This window comes from Astatotilapia calliptera, chromosome 2, assembly GCF_964374335.1.
Source record: "Astatotilapia calliptera chromosome 2, fAstCal68.1, whole genome shotgun sequence".
Classification (NCBI taxonomy): domain Eukaryota; kingdom Metazoa; phylum Chordata; class Actinopteri; order Cichliformes; family Cichlidae; genus Astatotilapia; species Astatotilapia calliptera.
The window spans coordinates 3474254-3492139 of NC_137423.1; the positions used below are offsets into that span (position 1 = coordinate 3474254).

Consider the following 17886-nt stretch of genomic DNA (forward strand, 5'->3'; position numbering starts at 1 on the left):
CCTGAATTTTACTTGGTATCGGATCGGAAAGGAAATCAGTGGTATCACACATCACTAATGACCACAGTTTAAAGGATGCAAAGTGGCTGATTGGCTCAAAGAAGGCCAACAAGGAGATGATTGGACTAGTGTAATGATGCCACTATTGATTTTGACACTGTGGGAAAGTAGAGATGTAAAGAAGAGACTACCAACTGAATACTGAGGAAACAGGCAGATGAGTGATTACAGACTGTCCTTATTAAACTAAGAACAAACGTAATCAATAGACTAACAAATTTTCTAATTCCATTATCTGATCTGTTGGATATTGCCTGCCTCTGCTAAATTCTTTTTATACCTGGTGGAGATAAAAATGTACTTCGCCCTCTGATTTTAAGTGCTTAATCATGAGTTTACAGCACAATCAACAATGAAATCAGAAATGGACTTTCTCTTTCAACAATCACGATTCTGTTAAAGATGATATTTTATAGCGGGATGATCTGGATGCATCCTATTTCCAACATTTCATTAAGCACAACTATTTCAGTGTGAAAACAGTCAGCTAGAAATGTACGTTTTCCACCTGCCTGGTTGTTGACATTAGAATTCCCTACAAAGGTGAGAGGTCCGGCCTCTCTTTTCAGCTTGATAAAATGCAGCTGCAGACCAAGGCTGCTTTGACATTCTGCAGTTATGAAGGGCATCTCTGGAGAAATTACATGTATGCTTTTTGGCTTTGCTAGTAATAATGCACCTATGACTGGCTTACAGAGAGGAGCAACCACACCTGTGCAAAAAGATTAACCACAACTGTTATTCACAAGCTATGATTTGTTGCCCATGACGCTGTAAAACAGATTACAGACCTAGGTATTGATCAACTTTGACTCCAAAAATGTCCTGATGATCTCGGTAAATTTAACAGCGTGGCCTTATTCTCTGTTCAGAGAAATGCGTATGTGGGTAAAATAAAGCTGCAGATGACCCTTTGCAGAAAAACTCCATGACTAAAGCAGATTGCTGTCTGCTTTAATGATTCTGACGTGGAAAACTCTATTGTTACAAAATATTTCTCAATTTTTAGCATTTTGTGCTGTTAAAGTTTGAGATTTGTCATGGAAACTCAAAAGACACTGCAAACACCCGATGAGCTTGTTCGAAATGGTTTATTCACATGTCGCAACATGGAGAGAGCGCGCTGGTCAAATGCCAAAGTCATCTCTGAAGATGGGCCGCCACCCTATAAGACATGTATAACATATATATATAAGACATATATATAAGACACTATAGTGTCTTATGTATGAACAAAAAAAGCACAGAGACAAAGAAACTCCACAGCACATCACGCAGGTCTATACCTCCCAGTTCAGCTCATCCTTGAAACCTTCCTATATTCTTGGGAATGCTGGGATTATTACTGTTATTATTATTATTGTTATTATGTTTAAATTTGGAAATTCTTTATTTAAAGTTCATAATAAATATGTAGTTGTGGTTGTATATATATTTGAGCCTCTATGTAGATGTTTAACTTGTGTGTATTAGAAAAAAAAATCAAAAATCAATGGAAATTTGTGCACCCAACTCTAGATTTTTTATTGTGATGTAGAATGCAAGATATACATTCATGTTTTCTATGGCTAAGTTCTTTCTAGTTGATATTTAAACATATTAACACTCCAATAAATGCATCAGAGAACAACTTAGGGCTCACCGTTTTGCCCCAAAATACACTGGCAGCAGGGGATTGAACTAAGAATCGTTCCGTTATGATGACCTCTACCTTGTGAGCTACTTTTTAAGGTGTGTTAATTTACAGTAAGATAGTTTGGGTTAATGTTAGAAATCCATTTCCCCGTGTAAATGTTTTCTGTTTTCTAAAAATTGGTGCTCACCTGATTTTGTGGGAGAGCTGGGGCTCTATCAAAACTTCAGTGGGACATGCTGATACACAATAAGACAACAAAATATTTATTAAGACAATTTATTACAAGACTGCAGCAAAATGGTGAAATGTCCTACATGGTTACATATGATGTAATAAAAGTATTATTTACAGTTCACTGTTGCAGAGTTACAAATATTAACACACTCCACTGGTATATATATGAACATATTTAAATTCCCATTTGGTAGACATCCTGACTTCTTATGTGATTTTAGTAATGTCCATTTTCAATCCCGTACATAGTTTTTGATGTGCTTGTGCAATAATGTAAATGAGATAAAAGACAGAGTAAAACAACAGCCATTCATGACCAAACTGCTGCTTTATTAAACACTGACAAAAGCATGAACAGAACAACATACCAAGGAGTGATACGTAGACCTAATTCAGCCCAAAAGCCTTGGCAGCCATGTAGATTTGCTGCCTCTTTGCTGCCTTTGTGTTGTTTTTTGTACATCTGTCAGCTTTCATCATGGTAAAGACAACACCAGAAAACATCCACGTATCCATATTCTAGGATAATAGAGTAAATAAAAATATTATAAATATCAAAACACATAAAATCGCTAAAAGAAAATTCAAAATTACAATCAAATTTATAGCATTGAGAACTTTACCTGTTGTATTTTTTGATAGCTGAAGTTGTTCTGCAGGACAGCAGCTTGAATGGTAAATGGTCTGTATTTGTACAGCGCTTTACACTACAGTCAGTCATCCACCCAGTCACACACACATTCACACACTGGTAACCAGTGGTGAATGTGTGTGTGACCACAATTCAGAGATGGTCCTGGTGTTTCACCGGGATGCTCTCTCCACATTGCAATGTGTTTATTAAACTCACTTCAAATCAAGCTCACTGGGTGTGTTGCAGGTTATTGTTAAACTTTCCATAACAAGCTTCTGTGAAGCACTTTGGGATTTTTATCTTTATAGGTGCTATATAAATAAAATTTTACTTACTTTTTTACTTACTTATCCCAATTGAGCTCCTGATGAAGGCTCTCAGGGTCCTGTTGAACTTGTATAGTTCTAGGCATTCAGGTGTGGGGTATTGAGTCATAGGCTTCTTGTAGTCAATCCAGGCAGTCCACAGGTTGGTCAGTCTGGTCTTGCAGTCTCGGGCGACAGCTCTGTCTACCAGTAGCTGGTGTTTCACTCCTCTGGTATTCCTGCCAATTCCTTTCTGTGCCCCACTCATGTACTGATCCATGTGCCTGTTCCTCTAAGGCCCTACCCATATGGAAAAGATATATATATAAATCTTATAAAGTTTGTATCTGTCTTGTGTGAAACTTGTATGAAAAGCATACAAGAGTGAAAACAGATATAAGATCCCTTGAAAAATTATATAATGAAACTTGTATGTTTTGGATACTTACTAAAACAATGTATGAAAGTAATGAGAAAGTGGCCACTTTCATGAGTAATCACATATAAGTTTTTACTATTTCTTTTCCATATGGGTATGATGCCTGACAGGAGCTTCCATGTGGTACTGAGGCAGGTTACTGACCAGTAGTTGGATGGGACCAGTCCCTTCTGTGGGTCCTTGGGGATCAGGAGTGTCCTGCCTTCAGCTAGCCCAGGGGTCTGCAACCCTCGGCTCCAGAGCCACACGTGGCTCTTTCATCCTTATACTGCAGCTCTGTGTGAATGGAAAAAATACATTATAAGTATTTAACTGAAGTGTTAGTTCTTTTTAGAAAGTGTAATTCTAACTTGGAAGATTATTGTGATCTTGAAATATTAAAATAAAATTATATTTTATTATTTTCATTGCTCAAAATAAGTGTCACACTCACAGAAGCCTGTATATCCGCCAAAAGTCCATGCATTTATCGAGACTTTCAACCCTGGGTAGGCCAAGTATGAGGAAATGTAAGAAAAGAAAAATATCTTAAGAAAATACAACATTTAATGATGCCTGGGCAGATGGAGAAGGCTGATCTGAGTAAAAATCAATTCAAGACGTGGATGAAGTCTGCAAATTCAACTATATATGCAAATTTTGTGGCAGCTCAGGAAATAGTCAGGCATGGGAAGCTGTCCATGGACGGAGAATATATGAAGGATTCATTCATTAAGATTTCAGAACACCTAATCGCAGACTTTAAAAACAAGAGAGATGCCTCTCTCTGCGAAGACTGTCAAAGACAGAACCACAGAAATGGCGTTGCTGTTTAAGGTGGAGCACATGTACTCTGATCTCCTGCTTTGTAACAGATTCTGGTGGCTGTCCAGAGGAGAGGTGCTGAAACGCTTCGCTGCATGTCAGCGAGAGGTGAAAACTTTCACGAGCAGCAAAGGGCTCACCTTTTCTGAGCTGGAACAGCCAGAGTGGCTGGAAAAGCTGCACTTCATGGTGGACATGACAGTGTTAGTATTTGAGTCCAAACGGAAAGTTTTAGCCAGAGATTTACAGAGAGGCACACTTTCTCACTTCCCTCTGTAAGGGAGTGCAAACAAGCTCATGAGTTGATCAATTCTGAGTATTAGCAGTCTGCAATCACCACAATGCAAGCATTGTTTGGGAAACGATTCAGTGAGTTCAGAGAGAAAAACCCACATTATGCTTCCCTGTCCCTCCTCTGACCATCGATCCATCCCTATTAAATGTGGCTGCAGGTGTAAGTCAACCTGATCTGGAGATCGAGCTGGCTGACATAGCTGACAAAGATATGTGGGTGTCCCAATTCAAACACTTGACAGGGGATGTTGCCCATAGCAGGCCAATAAGTTCAGAATCACAAACTCGTGTTTGAAACATGGAATGCCATCCCCAGCATCTACATAAACATGAAGAAATATACATTTGGAGTCCTATTGATCCGCATACGTATGTGACTAGCTATTCCACCATGAACTATGTTAAAAACAAAAACTGCTCATGCCTCACAGGTGACAGTTTACAGTTCTGCGTAAAGATGAAAGTTGCTTTGTACAGCCCAAATTTGCAGACGCTGTGCGCAGAGGTTCAGGAACAGAAGTCCCATTAACCAGTTAAAATAAATATTTATGCAAATATTTGTTTTCCATTGTTTAGTGACATATTGTTTTTTTCCAATTTATTTTTTAAATTCAGGTCAAGGCTCCAAAAGCCCAAAGGCGATATACGGATGACCCCTCACAATATTGTTTTGCCTGTTACATGGATAATTTAAGTTCAGCTTTTTAATTCATTTGAAAGACGCCTTGGACTCAGCGTGTTTCTCTTTTGTTATTATTTTTTTAAGTGTTCAAGATGATCAAAATGTGTTCATTACATAAATAAAATCTAATTTTCTCTGTAGCACTTCATGGGTTTCATAACCAACACATTATAATTGATTATACAAAGCATAAAGGTAAAAAAACAACAAAACAATATATACAGTGTTATCTGCATTTCAGATGTCACAAAGTATTTGCGGCTCCCAGTGTTTGTCTTTTTTTACATGGAAATGGCTCTTTGGGTGTGAAGGTTGCCGACCCCTGAGCTAGCCATTCTGGGTGTGTCTCATTGACCAGCAGCTGGTTCATTTGTGCTGCCAGACGCTCATGGAGTGCAGTCAGCTTCTTCAGCCAGTAGGTGTGAATCATGTCAGGGCCTGGTACAGTCCAGCTCTTTATACTGGAAAAGCTTCCTTCTTAAAAGTCTGGCACTGTGGTTACTGGTTCAGGTTCGTTGTTGTGGTCTGCTCTTAGATCCACTAGCCTTTGTGGGTTGTGTTCTTCTCGTATTGCTCTGGAAGGACACGGCCTTGGTGGTGCTGTTCATATATTGTTCCCCGGCCACTGAGAGTACACCTTTGATGATTCCATGAAGTAAAGCTGCTATATTGCTTCGAGCTGCTGGTCAATGCTGTGAGTCTTTGCTTGGATGTAGATTGACAGTAAACTGACAAACTTTACTTTTATGGTTTGCTTGATCTCTGACTGCTGGCTCACTTACCTAAAAGTCGAATGGGAATCAGCCTTTAGCTTTCATGCCCTGTTTTTGTTAAACAAGCCTCCTGATTCAAGAGACAGACTTCACTTATCCTATTTACTCACTATGTAAGTATTTAAACGACATTTTGCATTTAATCATTAGTTATTATTAAACTATCGCTCTCTTCCACAATATCTGCTTTATTCTGTCTTTAGATGAAAGTATATCTAGTTCTGCTGAAGGTTTCTTCTGTTAAAGGGAGTTTTCCCTTCCTACTGTCACCAAGTGCTTGCTCAAAAAGGGAAGATTGATTTTTGGGGTTATCTCTCTATTATTGTAGGGTCTTCATGTTACAAAACAAAGTGCCTCAGGTTGAATGTTATTGTAATTTGGTGCTAAATAAATACAAATGAATTGAATTGATTGGTCACCTATCTCTTAAACACACTCTCAGACTTGGAGGTACTAGAGCCCAGTTAACAACAAACCTTCCCAGCAGGAATCAGTGAGCACTTGTTGAAGCCAGAAAGCCCACATAAAATATAAATTAAAAAGAAAAATATTCCCATGATCTCTGAACTGGAAACCTCTGACAATTTGACTATGGCTAAAAATTATATCCTTAAAAGTTATGGATATAATTATAAACAGAACAATTAACAAAAAGCACCATTTGTGTAGCCCAAGACCTACCAGCAACTAGCATGTTCATAGTGCCATTTAGAAAGTCTATGTGATTAACAAGATATTTAGTACATTTGTACATGTAAGATATGAGTTCATTGTTTGAGAGTGTGGTAGTCGAGATTTTATCGTTTTTATATTAATTCCATATTTTATGTTTATTTAGACATTTTGCGTGACTTCATCGAAAGTAAAGACTATTTTTGTTTTATAAAACATTTAAAAAAGAAACTGAAATGTAATGAAATGACACAGACAGGGCACAAAGACACATAAAACACACAGATATTCATCCCCAGATGCAAACATAAACTGGACCCAAACGCAGACAATGGAGATGAATGTGGATCTTTAACAAAAACGAGCCTTTATTCTTGACTGCACAAAAAGCTACAAAATAAAAGGTGGCGGAGGAACTGAGAAAAAACAAACAAAAAGCTAAACCGGGAAAAGCTCAATTAAAGAACATGAGGAACATAGAAAACATTACCAAAAACCTGAAACTGGAAACGCGGAACCTAAGACATGGAAACCTTGAGGAGGAAATGCAGGATGAAACACGGGGGATGACAAACAGGAGAAAACGCAGACAATCTGACAGAGGCAAGCGCACACTATATATTACACACAGAGAAGTGAGGAAATGGCAGGCAGGCAGGGAACACAGCTCACAATAATCAGACGAGATGAGACCAGGTGGAAGCAAAACAGAATACACTGATGCACAAGACTCTCCGAAGTAAAACAGGAAAGGGGAACATAGAACCAAGAACACTAGACACAACACAAGTAACACAAGGGAGGCACAGAGAACACCTAAACACTGGAAATAATTACAAATAACGAATAAACTAACAAAATCAATGAATATTAATAAACATAAACTGGGAGTCACTAGACTCCGGACCCTCAAAGCAAGTCATATTCATCATAATACATGTCATTATTATTGTTGTTATTATTGCTGTTGTTGTGATTATTAGCAGAGATGATGCATTGCAAGGCGGTCCGTGCAGCTGTGCATGATATAACACTAACATGCAAACTAAAATGGGACTAGGTGACCTAGCATAAAAACAACGAAAGCTATAATTCACATTCAAATTTCCATTCAACTATTTAAGGTAGAAACAAACTACATTATCTAATCTTAAAAAAAAAACAAAAAGCAGCAAATATAAAGTCAAGCTCACCTAACAGGAAAGACAAACAGGCAATACAATGCTACTGCAGTAACAAACAACATGGCTGCAAGGCTCAGTTCAGATAAACTCATCAACACAGTTGATCCTGACTCTCACATTCCTGAATTTATACTGTCAGTCTGCACAAGTGTTTTCTCACACTACAGTATCTCCAACAAAAACAATTTGTTTTTACAAGAAAAGCTTCTAATTCAGCAGCACTCAACTTAATTTCTCTTACAAAGGCAGAAAGCTACCTATGGAATGAGCGGGACTCACGTCTCCTCTCCAACAGGAGTGTGAATCCACTGATTAAATCACATAGTAGTTTGAGGATTTTTTTTTGTTTTTGTTTTTCTTTTGCAAAATTTTAAGTTGATGTGTTGATTTTTCTTTTCTTTGATATTTTTTCCTAATTTTCTTTTATTTTCTGTGTTTTTGTTTTTTCAAGAAAACACACAACACTTGAAATCAGGATTTAACTTGAGAGTAGACACTGTCCTCAGCAAAGTCTCTCTTCCTTGTGCTTCTCGATTTTCTTTCACTGAAGTTCAGTGCAACATAGTTTACATGGCCATCAGTTTCAGCCTGTGTAATAAAGATATGCAATAATAACAACCAGGTGAAATAATAATAATGAGCTTTTCAGTTTTAATTGAATAACAAGCATTTTCATTACTTACTGGTTGGTGTGAGGTGTCAATTTGGTCTTCCGATATAGCATTTTCTATTCATAAAGATGAATTCAATTATTATGACAAATACAAAATAGTAACATGCATTTGATGTGGCAACTATTTCAAAATGTATTTCCTAACATATAAATATATAACACAAAACATTTAATATGTATTCATATTCATATTTAAACAATGGAAATGCTACTTGAATAACGGGGCAATCTTAGCTTTGGAAATCATCATACAACACTTACCTTTATTTTGTATTCTTTGGTTGCAGATGAGGAAAACATTTCCAGTGACAGAAATGACCAAACACACTATTATTAAGGCCAGTTGAATAAATGCCGACTGTGTTTTTTCCACTACAAAACAAACAACCAGAAAGATATATCAAAGTTTCCAAAAAAAATCACTCATATGCTGCCAACATACCTTGACTATAACTTCCAGTAGTAAACAAAAAATCATACCAGCTTTCAGATCGGTTCCATTTCCAAATAATATCTCCCCACATGTGGCCACAGCACAATAGTAAGTCCCTTCATCAGAGGAGCTGATGTTCTTAGAGAAGCGATAAACACAGCTATTCTGAAGGTCAGATGGTTTTTCACATTCATTGCTTCTCTTTCTGCCAGTGTAGATGATGCTAGGATGAGATTTGTCTGAACCAGCTCTGAACCAGAACATATCACGATCCCGTGCATATGTGTTGTTGTCAGAGTCAGAGAAAACTGAACACTGGAGAGCTGTTGTGTCTGCTGGATTGACTGGATCTGATACAGCTGGCCACTGAACGACAGTATAGTTTGATGCCCTCTGAGTGTTTCCTGTTTATTAAAAATATAAAGACAATCGTCAAAACATGCTCCAACACACTAATACATTTTTTGAAAGTATGCCAGTTTATTACCTTTTACTAACAAATATGTCCCACTCCATTCAGGATTAAGCCATTCAATGATTCCACAGTGATAGATTCCTTCATCCTCTTGGACTGTCTTCAAAATGGTCAGATTGCTAAATGTTTTTTTATTACATGCGTCATATCTTGATCTAAATATTTCTTGACCATACTGAGGTGGTGTAGTTCCATACAGTGTTGAAATCAGTTTGAGCTCATCCCCGATACTCTGCTTGTACCAGTGGACTTCCAAAGTGCTGAGCTCTTTATTGCTGGGTAAAGCACATGTTAACGTTGCTGGTTCACCAAGCTGAACGATTTTCATTGGAACCAAAGAATCTGAATTAAGAGAATACAGAAAAAAAAATGATGTGAAAATGTTCAAATGCAAAATAATTCATTTTATTTTCAACACATTTTTTTCTATTTGACATAATTTATCTTCATAGAATAGTTGTGGAGAAAATTAAAGAGCACTTACATCCTTGATGAAGAAAGAGCAAAGTAATCCACAGCACCATCATCATGACACTGCTCGTTGTTGAGAACACGGTCTTTCAGTGAGTGAAGGAGGCAAGATGATCATGTTAGGTAAGGCTGTAAAATGATTCTGATTGGTTAACACATATAGATTCAAAAGGACCCTTCACGTCACACTGGTTCCCTCCTGGGCTCTGTAAAACATTTCACCTCTCTTTGATATTCTGTTGTAATTATCCATTTGGTTAATTTTTACTTCTCTCTTGGTGGTTATTCGTTCTCTATTCCTTCCTTTTCTTTTCATCTGAAGGACATAAACAGTGGAACAGTCACCACTTCTGTTTGTGGTGTGTAGTGCAAGAAATAACACAAAAACATTACATATTGAATTTCTGATGAAATTTGACATCTTGACTTGGAGAAAAGCTGGCGCACAGGATGAAGCGAAGGCTTTTGCCCAACTAATGTGCAACTTTATTTATTTATATGTTTTTGCATTTTTCATAACAAACCAATCAGCACTTGCATTGAATGTCACCCATGTTAACCCCATGGTGGAGCTAGAGGTAAAGACAGAATAATGTTACCTCCAAGACCTTAGCTGGTATACACTGTTTTACTTTCTCAATCAAAATGGCATGTCTTCTTTGCATCAGCTGGCTGTATAAAGAATATCAAAATACCTATACAAAGATATGGTATAGACCTAAGTTATGAAATCAAATCATTATGTTCTCAGACAGTTTTCCTTTATTAGTCTGAGCAAACTCTGCACAGCATGGACTGATTTCATGTCCTTTGAGATTGCAGATTTCAAGATCAACAATTGTACACTGCTCAAAAACTTCAGAGAGGCACTTTGAAAACATATCAGACCTCAAAAGTCCTGAGGCATCTCCTCCCAGATCAGGATCAGGGCATCAGTGAGCTCCTGAGCAGTCTGAGGTGCAACCTGCTGGTGTCAGATGGACTGAAACATAATGTCCCAGAGTTGTTCTAATGAATATAGATGACTTGAACACTGGGCCCATTCAATTCCTTTATCCTCCAGGACTTGCCTGCATACTCTTGCAACATGAGGCCATGTATTCTCATAGTCTGTCAGTGGATCCAAGGACATCTAATGGCAGTAAGGGTACTGGTGCCTATCACTTTGAGGTCTGTGAATTTTTCCACGGATTTCCTTCCTCAGACCACCAGTGACCCAACAACAAACTGGTCATGCTAAATGATATTACAGGAATGTTTTACATGGATTCTACAGACGCTTTCCATCTCTTGCATGTGCTCAGGGTGAACCTGCTCTCACATGTAAGAAGCACAGGTCACCAGTGGTAGATCCTGTTCGTCCTTGCACAAAAGAGTATATATACCAGTCCTGCTGATGGATAAGGACCTTCTATAACCCAGCTCTCCTAGATTAACTGCCTGTCTCCTAGAATCAATTTAATTCAATTCAGTTCAATTCAGTTTTATTTATACAACGCCAAATCACAACAGTCGTCCCAAGGCACTTTATGTTGTAAGGTAAAGACCCTACAATAATACATACAGAGAAAAACCCAACAATCATATGGCCCCCTATGAGCAAGCACTTTGGCAACAGTGGGAAGGAAAAACTCCCTTTTAAAAGGAAGAAACCCCCTGCAGAACCAGGCTCAGGGAGGGGCGGGGCCATCTGCTGCAACCGGTTAGGTTGAGAGAGGAAGACAGGATAAAGACATGCTGTGGAAGAGAGCCAGAGTTTAATAACGAGCCACCATCAATATTCTTGAGACTGTGCTGGGAGATACAGCAATCATATGTGATGTGCTATTCTTGAGGAGTTGGACTACCTGTGTAATACCTGTAGTGTCCAGTAGTAATTGAAAAATTGTGCTATCAGTTATAATTGATTTGATGACATACGCTGATTGAAAGGTGTTTCTTTGTTGTTGTTGTTTTGTTTAATTTAAGCCCATTCTTAAATCTATTGAAAATTTGTAGACAGTGAAAAGTCATGAGGAGGAGTCACAAGGAAACCAGTCAATTTTAGTCTGCGCTACCAATTCTGCCAAGAGGAGTGATCCAGTATCCATTCAGAGTACCCAAAAGCATCTGGGGGCATAAAACCAAATATCATTGGAGGTGTATGCATATATCAAAGCCTATTTATAAACGTTTGACTTTGTGTAGATAGAAGAGAATGCAAAAAATACATTAAAACTTATAAACCCTATCATTCTAGGTATTTTTGTATTTATGCTATTTAATCATTCTACCTTGAAAGAAATCATTAAAAGCTCCAAATTGCCATGACATTCGTGCCTATGATGAGTGTAAATGCATCCAGAACAGTATGGCATGGCACACCGTGGAAGGAGTGGGGAAGGAGGACCCAGGCGCGGTGCTCTACGTATAGACAGTGTTTATTTACAGAGGGTGATATCAAACAACAATAAATCCCCGTGTTTCTCCCCAGACTCCCGTGTCGTGTCCTCCAAGTGCTCTCTGCTCCCGTGTCTGCACTCCCGGTGCTAGCTGCTCCTTAAGCCCTCCACGCTCCTCCTGCGGGAAACAATAGCGGCAGCAGTCAGGACACTGAACAATGGCAGGCATACACTACACGACCAAAACCTAAACTGGGTAACTAACGTGGAGTCCCAAGCAATGATCCCGCGTCGGTGGGAGCTCCAAGACTCTCCTAAGTAGCTCCCCCGACGAGCCCTGATCAGCGGCAGGTGTGTGGCTTCGGGTGTGGCCAATCCTTCCACAGGGCCACACCCCTCAGGCCTGCAGGTGGCTGAGCTCCATCCTCCAAGCATACCCGCAGACGTACACACACACGCACACACACACACACATCTACAAGCATGGAGAAGAGCAGCAGCAACACCAAAATACATATAATAATGATAATAATAATATAATACATAACTGCTCAGGGATCCTGGGTCGCCCAGTCCCAGGACCCTGACAGTTTCTATGCAGTTCTCATTATACATCCCTATCAAAAGTTTAAGACCACTTGAAAAATAGCAAAAAATTGTATTTTGCAAGGTTAAATCTTAACAAAGTTCCAAGTAGAGCTTCAACATGCGACAAGAAGAAATGGGAGTGAGACAAAATATTTGTTTAGAGCATGCAATATATTGAGAACAATGCTTAAAATGAAACAGGCTCTTCTACAGCTGACCTAAAGTTTAGGACCAAATCTGTGCAGAAATGTGGATTCATTGTCATTTTCTGTCAGGTAGTCACATTGTCATGATGTTCTGATGGCAAAGGCAAAAAAAATGTTTCATTTTTGAACATGTTCAGGTTATTAAACTGCATAAGCAGGGTCTCTTGCAGCACACAATCAATGCTGAGGTGGGATGTAGTAAGACAGTGCTGGTCAGATTTTTTGGGGTCGGAGGATCCCATTGGCTGTCATCAAGACACTGGACGATCCTGAACCCAAATTAAGGATGTTACCGGTACTAACTGCAGCCCCATAACCATCAGATGGCATCTGAGACTGAAGGGCCTCAAAAACAAAAAACGTATTCAAAGGCCTCGTCTCTTTGAACAGCACAAAGCTCACCTTTTGGAAGTTGCAAGAGAGCACCAAACATGGGACATTGAAAGGTGAAAGAAGGTTTTATTCTCTAATGAGAAAAAAACTTGATGTTTCTAATAGTTTCCAATGTTACTGGTATGACAAGCAGATCCCACCTGAGATGTTTTCTACAACCCACGGTGGAGGGGGTGTAATAATGGTCTCAGGTGCTTTTTCCTTCTGTGGAACAATGGAGCTTCAGGAGGTGCAGGGGCATCAAACGGCCGATGGCTATGTCCAGATGTTGCTGAGAGCATCCCTCATGACTGAGGGCCCTCGTCTGTGTGGTAACGACTGGGTTTTTCAACAGGACAACGCTACATTACACAATGCCTGCAGGATAAGGATCTTCTTCCAGAAGAATAACATCACTATTTTGGCCGGTCCTGCATGTTGCCCTGATCCAGTTGAAAACCTTTGGGGATGGATGGCAAGGAAAGTTTAAAAAAAAGATGAACAACAGTTCCAGACAGTAGATGCCCTTTGTGCGGCCATCTTCACCACTTGGAGAAATGTTCCCACTCACCTCATGGAAACGCTTGCATCAAGCTTGCTGCAACAAATTTTTGAAGTGATTTTCAGAGGAGCCTTAATGTAAGGTTAAATCAAAGGTAAATAAAGAAAAAATCAACTGAAGTTCAAAATACAAATTTATGTGTGTGTTTTTTTAAAAAAAAAAATGCCTGTCCACATTTATCATTACTCTGGATTTTAATGTTCCATCAACTGTCAAATTTACCTATTCTAGTCTATTAATATGTTCTCTGAGATGAAAACCAACAGACTAATCATTCTTCTAATCTGTGTTTTTTTTTAGCTACAGTTCCATTTGTATAAAGTAAATGAAGCACAAACACACAAACGGCTTCTCTAACATTAATAAGGTATAACTCATAAAGGTTTGCATATATATAGTATAAATTATTTACCACAGTTTACAATCAACCACTGAAAAAAATGGCTGTGCCCAGATTGCTTACATATCAAACAGATACGGGATAATAAAATAATTTCTCTACTTTAACATAAAAGAAGACACTATTAAATATTTACACTTGGGTTTTAAGGGGTATTTATTATTTTCTTCATTATTTTATTTACGGGTTGTACGGAAGCCCCAAATGCAATTTCATTGTTCTCTGACAATGACAATAAATAAATAAATACTAAATACTAAAATACTATTAGCAAAACCACCCAAATTCTAAAAAACTGACCAGTTCTTTTCCCTGTAGTATCTTGCCCTAAACATAAAAAAGAATCCAAAATACTGAATGAAATTGTTTTTAATCAATGAAAGCAAGGAGACAGGTTTATACAGATAAAAAATTCAGGGATTTCAAAAATGTGACAAGACTTTGTTTTAGTTTGAGAGCCCAAACTTGTCAGCAATGAGGCAAATAAACTGCTCACAGTTAGTATTTAATCAAGGCAGCAAAATAAGAAGACCTGTCACAAATAATAGGATCTGCAATCATGTTTCAGGTTCAATTTAATTTTTAACGGGCTCTTCACCACTGATATCAGCTTCAGCTTTTAACTTGAGAGTAGACGCTGTCCTCGGTAATGTCTCTCTTCCTTCTTCCTCTTGTTTTCCTTTCAGAGAAATTCAGTGCAGCGTAGTTTAGCTGGTCATCGGCTTCAATCTGTTAATTAAATATTAGAAGAAAAATATTGATGCTGAGCTTTCCAGGTAGACAATATTTTAATTAAATAACATTTATTTTCATCACTTACTGGTTGGTTCAACTTGTCAGTTTGTGATTCTGATACAGCACTTTCTTTTCCTAAAGATAAATAAAATGTTTAAAACAAATATATATTAGTGAAGTGCACTTTTTTATTTTAGATTGCATGATCCTTAATAAAAATCCTGCTGATAGGAATGTGTTATTCAAAAAAATAAGTTGGTACACTAAGCAGTGGGGGGGACCTCATTGTAAGCAGGTTTATTAACAATGGTGTGATTGACTCCTGATGATTTTACAGAATAACTTATTATATGAATTTTTACGTTAAATCCATGAATGATTGGTCTTTCCATTATTAAAGTCTAATGAGATCATTTATGACTTTTAAACAATTGTAATGTTTTATAACACTTACCTTTAAATGGTTTACATACTCTTGAGTTGAATATGAGGAACACATTTCCAATGACCGAAATAGCCAAACAAACTATTAATATTAGCATTTGAGTGAATACTGATTGTGCCGGTTGCACTACAAAAACACAAAGAAAATGTTTTAGTACTCAAATCAGTATAAAAATATCTTGTTTGTTGTTTAGAACAGTTAATGAAAAATCATACCGAGTTTCAATGCAGTTCCATTTCCAAATAATATCTCCCCACATATGTCCACAGCACAGTAGTAAGTCCCAGCATCAGAGGAGCTGACGTTCTTAGAGAAGCGATAAACACATCTCTTCTGAGTCTCAGATCGATTCTCACATTCATCATGTGTATTTCCATGAGTATAGATGATGTTTGGATGAGATTTATTTGATCCGGCTCTGAACCAAAAGACACTAAGATCTTCTGAACATGTTGCTTTGTCAAAGACAGAGATGATCGAACATTGCAGAGTCACTGATTCTCCTGGATGGAGTGGGTCTAATACTGGAGGCCACTGAACAACAGTATAGTTTGATGTCATCTGAGTATTTCCTGTGTATTACAAAAGATACGGAGATGCTTTAAAGCTTATAGTAGAAACTTTAAAGTTTGTAAAAGTAGCTCAGTCTTACCTTTTACTGACAAATACGTCTCACTCCACTGAATGGGATACATCCACTCAGCTATTCCACAGTGATAGATTCCCTCATCCTCTTGGACTGTCTTCAGAACGGTCAGGTTGCAAACATTATTAGCATTTTCCACATTAAATCTCTTTCTAGAAAACTCAGGACTATATTCAGGTGGTGCTGATTTTGACAATGTCACAATTAATTTAAGACCATCTCCAGCACTCTGCTTGTACCAGTGGACTGTTATACTGCCGAATTCTTTAATGGGCAAAGCACATGTTAATGTTGCTGCTTCACCGAGCTGAACGGTTTTTACTGGGACCAGAGAATCTGAAGAAAAAGAAAACACAGAAAAATAAAATGTTGTAAGATGTGGAAAATTTTTAATGCAAAATTATATTTATTTGGTTTCTGTTCCTGCAGGTCACAATATAAATCATCATGACAAGTTTTTCACTAAGAATAATTTTGGACAAAAGAAGAAAAAAGTACTTACATCCTTGATGAAGAAAGAACATTGTAATCCACATCACAATCATCTTTACACTGATCTATGTTAAGGACTTTTTTGGTATTTCAGTGAAAAGGAGGTGAGATGATTACAATAAGTCAGACTGTAATGTGCACCTGATTGGTTAACTCTGAAAAGATTCAAATCTACACTTCCTGTTACATTTACCTCCTCCTGGGCATAGTAAAAAACGGCCACCTCTCTTTTATCTAGTGTTGAAGTAATCCTTTTTTAGCTATTGTTTTGTACAATTTCGTCTATCCCTGGATATTTATTATTTTTGTTAGTGAATCTTAAACATGTGTGCCATATAGTCTTAGAAATATATTAGTTCATCATGGTTTGCATTTTAGAGGAAATTTCCTGGTTGGCTGTTTTGCTGGCAATGACAGTTTACTCCTGAGAAGCACTGAAGAAGTGACTAAACCAATATCCCCTCCTAAAGAAGATAACCTCACCTCTTCAAAATCAGAACTGCCATATTTGCAGCAAAATTCATTGTGAATCAACCAACATTACTGAAGTAGTTTAATAACGATCACACGTGTTAACCCCATGGTGGAGCTAGAGGTAAATCCAGAATGATGCTAAACTTATACTGCAGCATTTTACTGACTAAATCAAAATAGAAAGCTTTTCTTTGCATCAGCTGGATTGAGAAAACCTACAACCTCAGATAATAATTATGAAATCAAGCCTTTATTTGTAAATGTAGGCATCTTTATCTGCCTCGTTGAAAACTCATTGTTTTATGCATCATTAACCCTTTAAGACCCACCATAGAACCAAGTCCGCCAGAGCTTATATTATATTTTTACATGCTGTGGAGCCATTTTTGGGAGCATTTCAAGTTTATATACATCAATACAACCATTATAGCCCAAATCTTAATAATATGTCTGCATTAAGTGCATAGTAATTACATAAATTGCAAAAAAGTGCAATAAACTACAAAGTTAGAGAAAATCAGAGACTCATCCCTCAAAACTGTAAATACAAAAAAGTTGCACAAAATAGTTTCCCACCACAGGAAATTTATTTTGAGTGTCTTCATAGTTTTATTTTTGAAATACACCAATTTTTTTATACTGCGGGAAAAATGAAAATAAATATTATAATGCAAATTTGCAAAATAACAGCATGTGCATCAAAATAAACTATTTCCAGCTGTGCAATATGAGTCCTAAGCATCCCAGAAACGACACAGAAAGTCATAAAGTCAAAGATAACTTTTAAAAACACCAGTATAGGCTCATAAGGCCCTG

General features: G+C 37.7%; 2 protein-coding genes across 2 annotated transcripts; both read right to left on the reverse strand.

Annotated features, from left to right (window-relative positions):
- Positions 1-4989: 4989 nt before the first annotated feature.
- On the reverse strand, positions 4990-9847 carry LOC113009352 (uncharacterized). The gene is made up of 6 exons (XM_080304305.1): positions 9783-9847; positions 9311-9640; positions 8871-9227; positions 8652-8762; positions 8401-8444; positions 4990-8305 (listed from the first exon to the last, which is right to left on the reverse strand). The coding sequence occupies exons 1-6, from the start codon at positions 9826-9828 to the stop codon at positions 8189-8191; spliced, it is 1005 nt and encodes a 334-aa protein (XP_080160431.1). The 5' UTR covers positions 9829-9847; the 3' UTR covers positions 4990-8188.
- A 4787-nt stretch (positions 9848-14634) lies between these two features.
- LOC113029792 (immunoglobulin superfamily member 3-like) lies at positions 14635-16711 on the reverse strand. Its single transcript, XM_026180805.2, has 6 exons — positions 16607-16711; positions 16111-16440; positions 15674-16030; positions 15468-15584; positions 15099-15148; positions 14635-15007 (listed from the first exon to the last, which is right to left on the reverse strand). The coding sequence occupies exons 1-6, from the start codon at positions 16647-16649 to the stop codon at positions 14891-14893; spliced, it is 1014 nt and encodes a 337-aa protein (XP_026036590.2). The 5' UTR covers positions 16650-16711; the 3' UTR covers positions 14635-14890.
- Between the last annotated feature and the right edge of the window lie 1175 nt (positions 16712-17886).

What these genes read in the sequence shown, in the direction of transcription:
- LOC113029792 (XM_026180805.2), bottom strand. Translation starts at nt 16,649, where the DNA reads ATGATTGTGATGTGGATTACAATGTTCTTTCTTCATCAAGGAT. An exon ending in AGTATGTAAACCATTTAAAG is followed by an intron (nt 15,149 to 15,467) that starts GTAAGTGTTATA and finishes ATTTATCTTTAG; the next exon opens with GAAAAGAAAGTGCTGTATCA. An exon ending in CTGACAAGTTGAACCAACCA is followed by an intron (nt 15,008 to 15,098) that starts GTAAGTGATGAA and finishes TTTAATTAACAG; the next exon opens with ATTGAAGCCGATGACCAGCT.
- LOC113009352 (XM_080304305.1), bottom strand. Translation starts at nt 9,828, where the DNA reads ATGATGATGGTGCTGTGGATTACTTTGCTCTTTCTTCATCAAGGAT. An exon ending in CCAAAGAATACAAAATAAAG is followed by an intron (nt 8,445 to 8,651) that starts GTAAGTGTTGTA and finishes CTTTATGAATAG; the next exon opens with AAAATGCTATATCGGAAGAC. An exon ending in TTGACACCTCACACCAACCA is followed by an intron (nt 8,306 to 8,400) that starts GTAAGTAATGAA and finishes TTTATTACACAG; the next exon opens with GCTGAAACTGATGGCCATGT.